Source organism: Indicator indicator, chromosome 35 (genome assembly GCF_027791375.1).
Source record: "Indicator indicator isolate 239-I01 chromosome 35, UM_Iind_1.1, whole genome shotgun sequence".
Taxonomy (NCBI): Eukaryota; Metazoa; Chordata; class Aves; order Piciformes; family Indicatoridae; genus Indicator; species Indicator indicator.
The window spans coordinates 339,402-353,019 of record NC_072044.1 but is presented as its reverse complement, the minus strand read 5'-3'; the positions used below and the strand labels follow the sequence as shown (position 1 = coordinate 353,019).

The 13,618-nt window shown below is 50.6% G+C and overlaps 1 protein-coding gene across 1 annotated transcript in view; it reads right to left on the bottom strand.

Annotated features, from left to right (window-relative positions):
* KCTD20 (potassium channel tetramerization domain containing 20) overlaps nt 1-13,618 on the bottom strand; it is a 36,109-nt gene that overhangs the window by 9,262 nt on the left and 13,229 nt on the right. Inside the window, exon 3 of the mRNA XM_054395761.1 lies at nt 836-1,035. Coding sequence (XP_054251736.1) covers nt 836-1,035 — 200 coding nt within the window. The remainder of the gene's footprint in view (nt 1-835; nt 1,036-13,618) is intronic.

Below are 13,618 nucleotides of genomic sequence, written 5' to 3'. Positions count from 1 at the left end.
AAGACAAAGGGCACTGGGCACAAACTGGCACCCAGGAGGTTCCATCTGAAGAGGAGGAGAAACTTCTTTGCTGTGAGGGTGCTGGAGGCCTGGAGCAGGCTGCTCAGGGAGGTTGTGGAATCTCCTTCTGTGGAGAGCTTCCAACCCCCCCTGGCCATTGTGATCCTGGGCAAGCTGCTGGGGGTGCCCTGCTGGAGCAGGGGGGTTGGACTGGATGACCTCCAGAGGACCTTTCCAACCCCTCCATGCTGGGATTCTGGAATTCTATGATTGTGTAATGTTCTATGACCTGAAGCTGCACTGCATTTCACACTGAGCCAGCAGCTGGATTTAGAGTCCCTGGCAAAGCTTCACTGTCCCTGTTAAAGCAAGAGGGATTCAGTGAGGAGATAGCAGGAGTGGAGGAATTAAACAAGGCCAGAAACACAGACACAGACTCCTAGCACTGCCACCTCTCACAGGAAGGCTGGAGCAGCAGCTCAGCTCTGGTGTGCTGTGGTTCAAGCCAGCAGAACTTGATGCCTGGCCCGAGGTGGGCACAGAGCTCACCAGGCCTGTCCAGCTACTTGCAGTTTGTCTCTTCAGGGACAGCCTCAGGAGGATCTGCAAGGTGCCTGGTCAGGACATTCCCACATGATGACCTTGCCCAGACAGCAAGACACTAAACTTTGCTGGGGACCTTAGGCCTTTAGAGCAGCCTGGCAAAGGCAGGGTAGGTAAATCCTGCACTCCCCAATAAAAACAGCTTTGGGACCCTGGAACTTTTCCCAAACATAAGATCCCTCAAAAATAAATCTCTGTTACAGATGACCAGAGGTAATGACACCATCCTTACCCTCAGGCCTGGGCAGTGCAGCAGGGCTGTGACCTCCTAGCACCACCTTACTGTCTTCTGCCTCAGGGACTGCTAGTGGTGTGTGCTCCACAGAGAAAGTGGCCTCCTGCCTCCTTGCCCAGTCTGTCCCAGCAGCACAGGCACCATTCATGCTGGGCTTCCCTGGTGCCAGGAGGAGGTTGCGTTTCCTAAGGGAAGAGCTGGGAGAGAAAACACCAAAAGTTGTTAGCTTTGGGAAAAACTCCCCAAGCTTTTATCACTGCTCCTCAAGTCTGGCAGCAATCCTGCAGGTAAATTGCTACCAAATGGAATCAGAAAGGTTGGCAAAGCCCTCCAAGATCATCCAGTCCAACCAGCAACCCAACCCCACCATGGCCACCAAACCATGGCCCCAAGAGCCATGGCCACACCTTGCTTGAACACCTCCATGGATGGGGACTCCACCACCTCCCTGGGCAGTCTGTTCCAATCCCTGACCTCTCTTGCAGCAAAGAAATTTTTCCTCATCTCCAACCTAACCCTCCCTGGTGCAAGCTGAGGCCATTTTCCCCTTGTCCTTCTTTCCTGCTCCCACCTTTTAAGACCTGCTTCACCCCTCTGTGTCTCCCAGCTGCTGCCTCTCTCCCTCACCCTCTCTCTGGCATTGACTCAGTGCTGCCATTGCCCTGGACGAGCAGCAGCTTTTCCTTTCTTGGCCTGAAGTGTTTTCCTTTCACTCCCTCCAACATAAAACCCCCAATTTCCTCAGCAATGTTTTTTTTTTCTCTCGCAGAACAATTGTCCTGTGTCCTTCTCTTGGCCAAGTGAAGACTCCAGGGCTGATGGGTGCCTGGCAGAGCAGCAACAGGGTGAGACACAAACCAGACCAGCCCCAGCATGAACAAACCTCCAGCATGCCCAGGAAGAGCTGGCAAGGGTTCTGCTCAGGACTTGCAGAGGGTGAAGGCCCTAATGAGCAGCTCAGGGGTGGGTTTCAGGCCCTTCATTACTGGCAATCAGTGGATTCTTAATTAGGAATTCAAAAAGCAGACTAACAACTCCTTCCTCTTGTGCCATGAACTCAGAATGAAGCTGCCACCATTATTTTCTCTCTGTATTTTTAGAAGGTCTGTTGTGGTGTTCAGCAGAAGAAGAGTTCTGGGAACAGCCAAACCATGTGAAAGTCTCTAAACTGTTCTTATTATCTTTTTTTTTTAAAGGCTCTGGCTGGTAGAGCCACCAACATGAGGAGCCTCTGAGGGTCACCTCAGTCCCAGCAAGCTTCCCACCACACAGTGCATCACTATCCACACCTTACCACTGGAGGTGTTCAAGGCCAGGCTGGATGAGGCCCTGAGCAACCTGGGCTGGTGGGAGGTGTCCCTGTCCAAGGCAGGGAGGTTGGAACTGGATGAGCCTTAAGGTCCCTTCAAACCCAAATAATTCAATGAATCTATGAGGAAAAAAATATCCCTGTTGAGAGGACACAATCATCCTGGGAAGGCCTTGAGAGGAGTTGTCCTTCAGACTGGCTCGTTGAGAGGAACACACACAACCCACTGGGGCTGTGTCTCAGGAGCTCTTTCATTCCCATCGAGTTTTCAATATTGAAAGCCAGCCCCTGATCAATCTGAGCTGCTCACAACACAGCTCCTGGAGAACAGGCTTTGCTCTGTGAGCTGATGACAGCTCTCCTAAGAGAACTTGATAAGCACAAAATCTACTTCTTAGCCCTCTTTATTTCAAGAGTGCTCCACTGCTGCTGCTCTGCCAACAAGCTCCCCCTGCACTGTCTGAACAATCCCTCGATTATTAAACATCACTTAGCAGAGAGGGGAACTGAGAGGACTCAGACCAACCAGCACTTTACAGGCAGGCAAACAGTAGCTGTGTCAAGGGGCACTGCCCTCTTGAGCTGGACAAGTCCCTCTTTAGGTGATGTCAAAGAGCATAAAACACTTTACAGGCTGAATTTGCCAACAATCACAGAAACCCAGACTGCTTTGGCTGGGAACTCATCCAGTCCTAGCCCACTGCAGTCAGCAGGGACATCTGCAGCTAGGTTGCTCAGAGCCCCAAAAGAACCTGACCTGGAGAAGAGAAGGCTCTGGAGTGACCTTAGAGCAGCCTTCCACTATCTGAGAGGGGCCTACAAGAAAGCTGGGGAGGGACTTTTGATAAGGGTTTGTATTGACAGGACACAGGGCAGTGGCTTTGAGCTGAAAGAGGGGAGAGTGAGACTGGAGAGGAGTGAGGGTGGGGAGACACTGGCACAGGTTGCCCAGGGAGGTTGTGGCTGTCCCCTCCACTGGAGGTGTTCAAGGGTAGGTAGAATGAGGCCTTCAACAAGCTGGGCTGGTGGGAGGTGTCCCTGCCCACGGCAGGGGGGTTGGAACTGGATGGTTTTTAAGGTCCCTTCCAACCCGAGCCAATCTATGAATCTACAGGAAGGCAAACATTCAGCCCTGCTGCAAAGCCATCTGAGGCCAGGCCAATGGCATCTCCCTGTCTTCTGTCCCCTCCTGGCATGCCCAAATCCACATCATGTCTCAGCAGGACTGAGGTAAATGACTAAGGATTCCTCCAGCACACCTGGCTGGGGCAGCAAACCCCAAAGCAGTCACTGAAGGTGACAAACATATTACAAGCACACACAGAGGCCAGCACAGAAAGCAGGACACAAAGACTTCTGAAGGCCACACTCATGCCTGACCAGCTTACAAATGTCCTGGGCTCCTTTCAGGATCAAGGTGAACTACCTGTGCTGAGAATGGATACCTATAAATAATAATTAGCAGGATTCATCTTCAAAGCTTTTCACTAATATTAAGTGCTCCTTGTGCCCAACAGCCCTGGGAAGCACTGCAGGGAAGTCTTTTATGGAACAAACAGGGACACAGAAGAGGAGAGGGAGCTGGACTGGATGACCTTAGGAGGTCCTTTCCAACCCAGACCATTCTATGATTCCATGATTCAGGAGCAGCCAGCCTGTCAGGCTGACTACCCAAGGGTTACACTGACTTTCAGCACGTTCCCTACCCCAGCTCCCTGGCTGTGCCCCAGCAATTGCCCTTAGCAGTTCCCATCTTCTTCTGAGGTGTCCTTCCAAGCATGTTTCTAACCCTCTGGTAAGCACAAACCAGCTGGTACAATGGAACAGACCATGAGCAATCTGAGCTCACTTCCCAGGAACTTGTTTGCATGCTCAGCTCCTGAAGGACCAACCTCTGCCACTGAGGATGGGCACAGACTCTTTTCAGTAGTGCCCAGCAGTGCCCCCCTGCTCTGGTGAGAGCTCAGCTGGAGCACTGCATCCAACTATGGGACCCCCAACACAAGAGAGACATCGACCTGCTGGAGTGGGTCCACAGGAGACCATGAAGATGATCAGAGAGCTGTCCAGCCTGGAGAAGAGAAGGCTCCAGGGAGACCTTAAAGCAGCATTTCAGTATCTGAAGGGCACCTACAGGAAGGCTGGGCAGGGGCTGTTTCCAGGGGTTTGTGGTGACAGGATGAGGGGCAATGGTTTGAAACTGGAGCAGGGGAGATCTAGACTGGAGACCAGGAGGAGGTTCTCACAACAAGAGTGGTGAAATACTGGAACAGGTCGAGGCTGAGGCCCCATCCCTGGAGACATTCAAGATCAGCCTTGATATGGCCCTGGGCAGCCTGATCTAGTTGGAGATGTCCCTGCTGAGTGCAGGGGGGATGGACAAGATGAGTTTTGAGGCTCCCTTCCACCCTAATGCTATCTGGGCTGTGAACAGATCTGCTGGTTTCTAAGTTTTTATTGTATTCCTTGTTCCTTAGCCTTGGGTTTTTTCGTTTTAAAGATCTCTTACAAAACATTTTAGGTCATCAAAGCCTTCAGAGCTTCACAGAAACTTCCAAGAAAACCCATGGACAGCTGAGCTGTCAAACCCCTTGAAGAGCAAAGCCCTTTACTGCAACATCTGACAGCTCAGGCACTGCTTGGCTGTCAGCTGGCACCACTTAGGGAAGTTGTAAGAGAGTCAAAATAGTAGAAGTGAGAAACATCCTTGAGAGCAGCAAGGAGCAACCAGCAGAGAGTGACTCAGATGGGCACCAGCACTCCAAACCACAGCATAACCACCAGGACTTAAATAAGGCTCCAAACAACTCCTTTTTAAGGTGACAACACTTCTTGAAATCAGCAAACCCAGTGCTACAATTATTCTCAGCAGGGTGTGTGTGCCTGACCTAATTCTCCAGTCCCTGGCTCTGGAACTTGCTGTATTTGAACTCCCCCTGCAAGGCTCCCAGGAAAGGTTTCATTTGCTTCAGTTTCTCCAATCGTATCCTTGGAACATGCCAAAAAGCTTCTCTGAACATAAAAGCAGGAAAACAAAATCAGCAATGACTGAATTCCTCCTCTGGAAAGGAAAAAGAGAAATCTCTCAGGCTTAAGATAAGGAAGGAGAAGAATTTCCTGCCCATCAGGATTAGTGACTGTTTCAGGGTCTGTCTGTGCCACAGCAGGGAGTGCAGCACAGAGATAGCAGCCAGGAGGGATGTGGTGGCCAAGGCTCTGCTGTGCCACACACCAGGAGTGGGTTTGGCACTTGGAGGCCAGATGCAGGTTGCCTGCATCAGTCCTGCAGCACACTGGGGTAGGAACCCTGGGCCCCTCTCATGTAGGGCTCACCACCTGTATCTGTGAGGGTGAGCTCTCACTCCCAGAAGGACACTGAGAGGCTGGAGCAGGTCCAGAGAAGGGCAGTGTGGCTGGTGAAGGGTCCACTGAGGAGCAGCTGGAGGAGCTGGGGGTGTTCAGCCTGGAGAAAAAGAGGCTGAGGGGAGACCTTCTGGCTCTCTACAACTCCCTGAAAGGAGGCTGCAGTGAGGTGGGCTTGGTCTCTTCTCCCTAGTAACAAGTGATAGCAGAAGAAGAAATGGCCTCAAGTTGCCCCAGGGGAGCTTTAAGTTGGATATTAGAAGAAACTTCTTCCCTAAAAGGGAACAGGCTCCCCAGGGAGGTGGCTGAATCCCCATCCATGGAGGTGTTTAAAAGACATTTGGATGAGCTTAGGGCCATGGCCCAAGAGCTGTGTACAGGAGGATGTTAGGTTATGGCTGCACTCAGTGATCTTAAAGCCTTTTCCAACCAGGCAATTCTGTGATTCTTCTTCTCTTCATCTGCTCTTATGCACCCCACACTGCTCTGGAATTGGGTTCAGAAATCAGCAGTGCTCAAAGTTGCTCTGAATTATCTCATCCTGGCAGGCAGGCAGCAGTTCAATGTCCTAACTGCCAGAAAAAACACCTGCTGCTGAGCATTAGGTTCAGGCCTTCCCAGAAAGAGGAAGGAAGAGAAAAAAAAACCACACTGCTTGTCAGTTCAACTGCAATAAAGATTCCCCAGGGGCAGGGAAGCAGTCACAGAATCACAGATTTGTTTGAGCTGGCAAAGCCCTCCAAGATCATCCAGTCCAACCTTCTACCCAACACCACCATGGCCACTAAACCATGTCCCCAAGTGCCATGGCAACACCTTGCTTGAACCCCTCCAGGCATGAGGGCTCCACAGCCTCCCTGGGCAGCCTGTTCCAGACCCTGACCACTCTTCCAGCAAAGAAATTTTTCCTCATCTCCAACCTAACCCTCCCCTGGCAAAATTTCAGGCCATCTTCTCTGACCTAATAGTTGGGAGAAGAGACCCAAGCCCCACAGGGCTCCAACCTCCTTTCATGGAGTTGTAGGAGGTCTCCCCTCAGCCTCCTCTTCTCCAGGCTGAACAACCCCAGGTCCCTCAGATGCTCCTCACCAGCCCTGTTCTGCAGACCCTTGACCAGCTTAGAGGGTTGTGCAGCATAAGAGCAATCCAAATGAGAACAGCAGAACCTAAACTCTAATCAGGACTGAGAGCAGATCTGGGGACTTGTGTAAATATGAAGGAGCCTCACTGAAAACAACTTTGAATCTGTGTGGATTAGACTGGAATCAAAGGTTTGGAATTTTGGCCCCCAGCTTCTGCTCATTCCCACACCTGTAACCTGGGAGCCCCTGGAGATTTGAACAAATGAAATGGAGAAAATATGGAAAGGGAACAGTGAAGCATGGCAAGGAGGGATGGAGCACCTCCCCTGCTGGAAAGGGTCCAGAGGAAGCCATGAAGATGGTCAGAGGGCTGGAGAACCTCCCCTCTGGGGACAGGCTGGGAGAGTTGGGGCTGTTCAGCCTGGAGAATAAAAGGCTCCATAGAGACCTTAGAGCAACCTTCCAGTACCTGAGGGGTTGGAGTGACAGAGTTAGGGACAAGGGCTTTGAGCTGGAAGAGGAAAGATTGAGACTGAAGATGAGGAAGAAATTGTTTAGAGTGAGGGTGGTGAGACACTGGAACAGATTGCCCAGGGAGGTTGTTCAAGGCCAGGCTGGATGAGGCCTTGAGCAACCTGAGCTAGTGGGAGCTGTCCCTGCCCCTGGCAGGGGGGTTGGAACTGGATGAGCTTTAAAGTCCCTTCCAAGCCAAACCATTCCACGAATCTATGAAACAGCACAGAAGGGCACTGGAAAAAAACAAACCTGCCAGGCTGTGCCTGCTGCAGTCTCAACAGAGCCTCCCTCCAGTCTCAACACTCCCCTGGTCTTACGCTCTGCTTTGTTCCCAGTAAGAGGGAAACCCAGCAGCACTGGGAAATGGAAACAGACAAAACAAGCAGAACCCCTGAGCCGGTTAAAACACATCTTCAGTGTAAGCTGTGTAACTGCTCTGCAGTTTAAAACACAAGAAGCTGCTGTTCCTTTCACAAGTGGCTTGGAGCAGACACAAGCCTCCAAACTAGGAGCTGTGATGGCATTGCCAGCACTGCACAGTGCCCAGCAGAAGAAAGGCACTTCCAAAGCAATGACACATCCTGCTTCCAAATGCCCCATTCCCACCCACTCCCCCCTGCTTTTGGCCAGCCTTGAAACCTTTCAGGATTCAGAAGGTCTCTCATTCACTCAGTAGCTGGGGGTTCTTTGTTTCTCTTGAAAGCATTTTTCCAGCTATCAAGCACAAATGTGGGGTCCTCACTCACTATTTCTCTTCTAAGCAGAAGACTTGGCTGGCAGATCCGTTTTTATCCTCTCCCAGAAGGCAGAGGGGTCATGTGGGAGGTCTCACCTAACTAGGGAAGCTGGTGTCACCAAGTTCCCTGCACCTTCTGGTACAAGGGTCTGAGCCCCAGGCACTGCCCTGTGTGGCTCAGTCAACCAAGGGATGCTGAAGGCAGTATGAGGCTTGGGAGGTCTGTGATGGTTTGAAACTGTCTTTTTAATTTTTCCTTGCAAAGTTCAGAACAGAGAAAGTGAAAGAGCGTAAATAAGTCACTATTGGGTGTAAGAAAGCAAAATACTGATTGTTCTAAACACTTCCATTGGATAGATAGAAATGTTTAAGAACCATTACCCAAAACAAAGTGGGCACTCTGCACATTCTGCGTTCTGCAGTGGGGGCAGTTGCTGGGCTGTCTGGCTGCTGTTTCTTCTTCTCTTCTGGCTGAAGATAACACACACTGACCTTGGAAGCTAAGTTAACAACTTTCTGCTCTAACTAACTCTGCTTTCTGTCCAAGGCGGGGAAGCTCCTGGGAGAGGGAGGCCCCTTTGGGAAGGGTCCCCTTTGGGGGGAAGCAAAGGGAGCTTGGTTGTGCTTTTCTGTTGATTGCATATATTGGCAAATGTTGTGAATTTTGTATATTTGTACATATTCATTGCATTTCATCATAGATTGTAGATTCTGCTTTGTAAATACAGCTTTCATTTGCTTCCAGACTGGGCTAGCCTGGTTATTGTCGGGGGGGGGGGAATTTCAGCTCACACCGACACAAGGCCTGAGGTTGGCTGCTCACTGGTACCTGCAGATTTGCCTGAAGCACAGGAGAGCAACACAAAAATGCATTCACCCAGGTGGTATCAGATAGAAAATCCACCTGCAGCCTCTAATATCCTTGCTAACAATCCTCACTTCATTTTCTGCTGCAGACACAGACAGAAGCAGGCAGTAAAAGGCTGATTTCTCGGCTGAACTGGCACAGACGCCTCACAAAAGGCTTTGAAATAACTCTGTCAATGTACAGAGGAATCATTTTCCATCTGGCTCAGAAATATAGACAGAAAAGAGTGTCCAGCAGGACTGAAGCAGTGCAGGCTAGCCTGCAGACTGTGCCAGGAGACAGCAAGGAGCTGCTGAAACGCTGGATTGTTCCCTCCTATTCTGTGCATAGTGCCTCACTGTCAGCAAAAGCTGACAGAGCTCCTCCTTGACCTGAGCCTGAACAAAAATCCCCTGTTCCTACAAATGCCATTCAAATCTGCAGCCTGCTTTTGAGGGTTCAACACTGCACATCCACCCCTTGCTTTAAGACTCGTGGTTACCACCCAGGTCCTCTCAGAACTGCCAGAGCCTGCTTTACATGGGGACAGCTCAAACTGCTGCTGATGGCTCTGCCCCACACCAGCACCATCATGTCCTTTGCCAACCTACAATCACCAAGACAAATCATAGAATGGTTTGGGTTGGAAGGGGCCTCAGAGATCATCTGCTCCAGCCACCCCCCCACCCCATACCATGGGCAGGGATGCCTCTCAGCTAGACTTGGTTGCTCATCCAACACCTGCAGGGAGGAGGCAGCCACAGCCTCCTCGGGCAGCCTGTTCCAGAGTCTCACCACCCTCACACTGAAGAACTTCTTCCTCAGCTCTACTCTAACCCTGCTCTCCCTCAGCTTCAAACCATTCCCCCTTGTCCTGTCTTTAGACACCCTCAGGAAAAATCCCTCTGCAGCCTTCCTGGAAGATCCCTTCAGGTACTGGAAGGCAGCTGTGAGGTGCCCCTGGAGCTTTCTCCTCTCCAGGCTGAACACCCCCAGCTCCCTCAGCCTGTGCTCACAGCAGAGCTGCTCCAGCCCTTGGATCACCTTTGTGGCCTCCTCTGGCCTCACTCCAACAGCTCTGTGTCCTTCTCATGCTGGAGACAGCAGAACTGGAGGCAGGGTCTCAGCAGAGCAGAGAAGAGGGAAAGAATGACACATGCAGAAACTCACTGGGCTTTATTAACCTGAAGTAACCTACTGCAGGCTTTTCCAAACAGGACAGCTTCAGCATGGCAACCTCATCTGCCAACATACTCAAGGCGAGGCTCAACAAGGCTTTGGGCAACCTGATCTAGTTGAGGATGCCCCTGCTTACTGCAGAGGGGGTTGGACTAGATGACCTCTGGAGGTCCCTTCCAACAAGGCCATTCTATGATTCTAAGCACATCCAGCAATGGCCTACACTGGGGGTCTCAGAAGGGATCACAATGTGTGAATAAGGCAAAGGGTTAATGCTTTGCTTGGGTTGTTTCCACCCTGTGAGGCTCAAACAGCACAACCAAGCAGCCTGTGAAGGCTGTTTGCAGTGTTCACTACTGGGTTTGAGAGCCACCTGAAAAGTTCTAGTTCCTTCGATCTGATCCTCATAAAGAGCTTCTTCAGACCACACCAATGGCAGCTGTGTTGGTGCTGTCAGATTCAATTCAGATTAGCTGATTAAATTCAATGCAATTAAGGCTGGCCAGGCCAATGAAAATACCTCTCCCTTTGGATGGAGTCTGGACATCTGACCAGGGTAAGGAGAAAAAACCCTGGTGAAAGATGAGCTCTCGTGTATGTGACCAGGATCTTCTCTAGACACTGAGATGAAAGTTTAAGCCAGGTGACACCTACCATAAAAATCACAGCCTGGTTTAGGTTGGAAGGGGCCTTTAAGCTCATCTAGTCCAACCCCTCTGCAGTGAGCAGGGACATCTTCAACTAGATCAGGTTGCCCAGAGCCTCATCCAGCCTGACCTGGAATGGTTCCAGGGATGGGGCTTCTATCACCTCCCTGAGCAACCCATCATCTATGAATTCCATTTTGTCCTACTCTGTTAGATTAAGCTACCAACAAAAATCTTCAACAGGAGCAAGAGCAGCAGACAAGAGTTTTCCCCTGTACTCTGTTCCAACACTGGGAGGTGTCCCTGCCCATGTCAAGGGTGTTGGAACTGGATGATCTTTAATGTCCCTTCCAACTCAAACTATTCTATGAATCCCTTAAATTTTCTGCAAAACTACTCACAAGGCTTCCAGAAAATAAAACAAAACAAAACAAACAAACAAACAAAAAAGTTTCAGGCAAGCAGAAAAGCAAAACCTACCTTGTCCCTTCAGACTTTAAAATGCTATTTTCCTTCTCAATGTTTCTTCTCAGGCAGGGATCTCTCACTGGCTTTCAAACCCACACAATTTCAGTTCCCACATCCACACTACAAGCAGGCAACCCTCTCCATTCTAAGCTCTACAAAAAGCAGGAGGACAGCAGCACGCCTGAGGAAGCTCTAATCCCAAATCCAATCCAATTCTGAAGAGGACTCAGCACCCCCCTGATTCCTACAGCACCTCTGCCAGGCACCCCCTTCTCCACCATTCCCAGCTCCTTACTTACTGGCGGCTCATAGGCTCCCAGAGCTCCCAGCACCAGTATCCTGAAATCCTTCTTTCTCAGAGGGAAGCACTAAGTCCCAGCAAAGCTTCCCAGTTTAAACTGTTTGTGCAGGGATGGTCACTCCCCCCCCTGAGCCCAGATGTCTGATTCATGTAAATATTTCAGTGTAAAAGTCCCCCCCACCCCGAGCTGATTCATGAAATGCTTGACCACTACAATTTGCTTTCTAACAGCTTCATCTGAAGCCTCTTCTTTTCAGCAAAAGCCCCCCAAAAATCTCTCTCCCCACCCCAGTTTCAGCCTGTTTTTGCAGGAATTGGGTGACAGAAAAGGCAGTTTAAATAAAACCTTTGATGCCTTTTGGTTAAACACACTCCTGCCACCCACCCCTTACACAGGCAGAAAGGAATTCTTGGCAGTGAGGGTAGTGAGATCCTGGAACAGGTCGCCCAGGGAGGTTGTGGATGCCCCCTCCCTGGAGGTGTTCAAGGGCAGAATGGATGAGGCCTTGAGCAACCTGGGCTGGTGGGAGGTGTCCCTGCCCATGGCAGGGGGTTGGAACTGGATGAGCTTTAAGGTCCCTTCCAACCCAACCCATTGTGTGAATGGATCTATGGATGAATGAGTGAGCAACCTGAGTTCCTGAGTATGCACAGACCATGTGCACACAGATTGCCAAGTCCAGAAGACCTTTGGACCCAAACAAATCTGCAGTAACTGAGGATAAAATGAGTTATTTTGATCTCACAGTGCCCACGAGATGCATCTCTAATGACCTCCAAAAAAAGGCAGCAGCTTCTCTTGATGTCCAACTGCCTCCAGCCGGCACTGCAGAGGTGTCACACGTCCCTGTCACCTGGAAATGTTTCCCTGTCAGTTCAAATATTAATCTACTCTGTTGTTCTTGAGAGACCTGGGGCTCTTTAGTCTGGAGAAGAGCAGCCCCAGAGGGGATCTGAGCAATGCTCAGCAAGAGCTAAAGGCTGGGGGGCAAGATGAAGGTTCAAGGCTCTGTTTGGTGGTGCTCAGTGATAGGACAAGCAGCAACGAGTACAAGCTGGAACCCAGGAGGTTCCACCTCAACAGGAGGAGAAACTTCTTTACGGTGAGGGTGCTGGAGCAGGCTGCCCAGAGAGGCTGTGGAGTCTCCTTCTCTGGAGACTTTCAAAACCCACCTGGGTGCATTCTGCTGTGACCTGCCTTGGGTGATGCTGCTTTGGCAGAGGGGGGCTGGACTGGATGATCTCTGGAGGTCCCTTCCCACCCCTACGATTCTTTAATTCTAATGTTTTCCCCAAAGAGGTGTTGGGCAGGTTGGACTTGATGATCTTAAGAACTCTTTTCCATCCTTTATGATTCTTTAAGCTAGACCTGAGCTGCTGAGAGCCTGCTGCAAGCACGGTGTGACAGAGCAGCAGAAGCAGGGCACAGATCACCCAGAAGATGTCGCTTGTGACGCAAACAGAACCTGAAGAAGTCGAAAAACTATTTCCACCCTGACTCACAACCTGGGATAACCATGTGTGTGTGTGTGTGCTGATAAGTGTGAAAGTCTGAGCAGCAAGCACACAGCACCTGACTAGATGAATGCCCTAAGAGATACCTCACTCAAAAACAAACACCCCAGCATCATGAAACAAGCTGCCACTAAATTACTACCTCGTGTTTGTACTCCGCGGGCGTACAACGCAAGCACTTGTTGTTGCTTTTGGGCTGGGGACAAGTTTCTCATTCTTCAGTGCCCCATTATCTGCCCTGTCTGGGTGCAGTAAAGCTCCTGGAGTGTGCTAAAAGGTTTGAAGGAATGTAAAAGAAGAGCAACAGCCTCTGATGATATTATTCCACGTGAGGCGAGGTGGGCTCCCATCATTCAGCACTAGGAAAACCCACCCAGAGCACAGGATCTTCAAGAGCAAGGCAGTTTGTTGCACCCTTAAAGCACACGGAGGAGCATGCACTCCAAAAACCAGCACAGAGGAGACAGCAGGGTACACATTGGAATCCAAGATCCATTGAGGTTGGAAGAGACCTTGGAGATCATCAAGTCCAGCTGCTCAGCCAGAGCTCACAACTACTGCTAAGCTACCACCACCACCAAGCCATGTCCCTCAGCATCACATCCATGTGGCTTTGAAACCCCTCCAGGGATGGTGACACCACTACCTCCCTGGGCAGCCTGTGCCAGTGCTTGAGAACCCTTGCTGGGAAGAAATTTTTCCTAATACCCAACGTGAACCTCCCCTGGTACAATTTCAGGCTGTTTCCTCTTGTCCTGTCACTTGCTGCATGTGAGAAGAGACCAACCCCCACCTGGCTACAGCCTCCTCCGGGGTA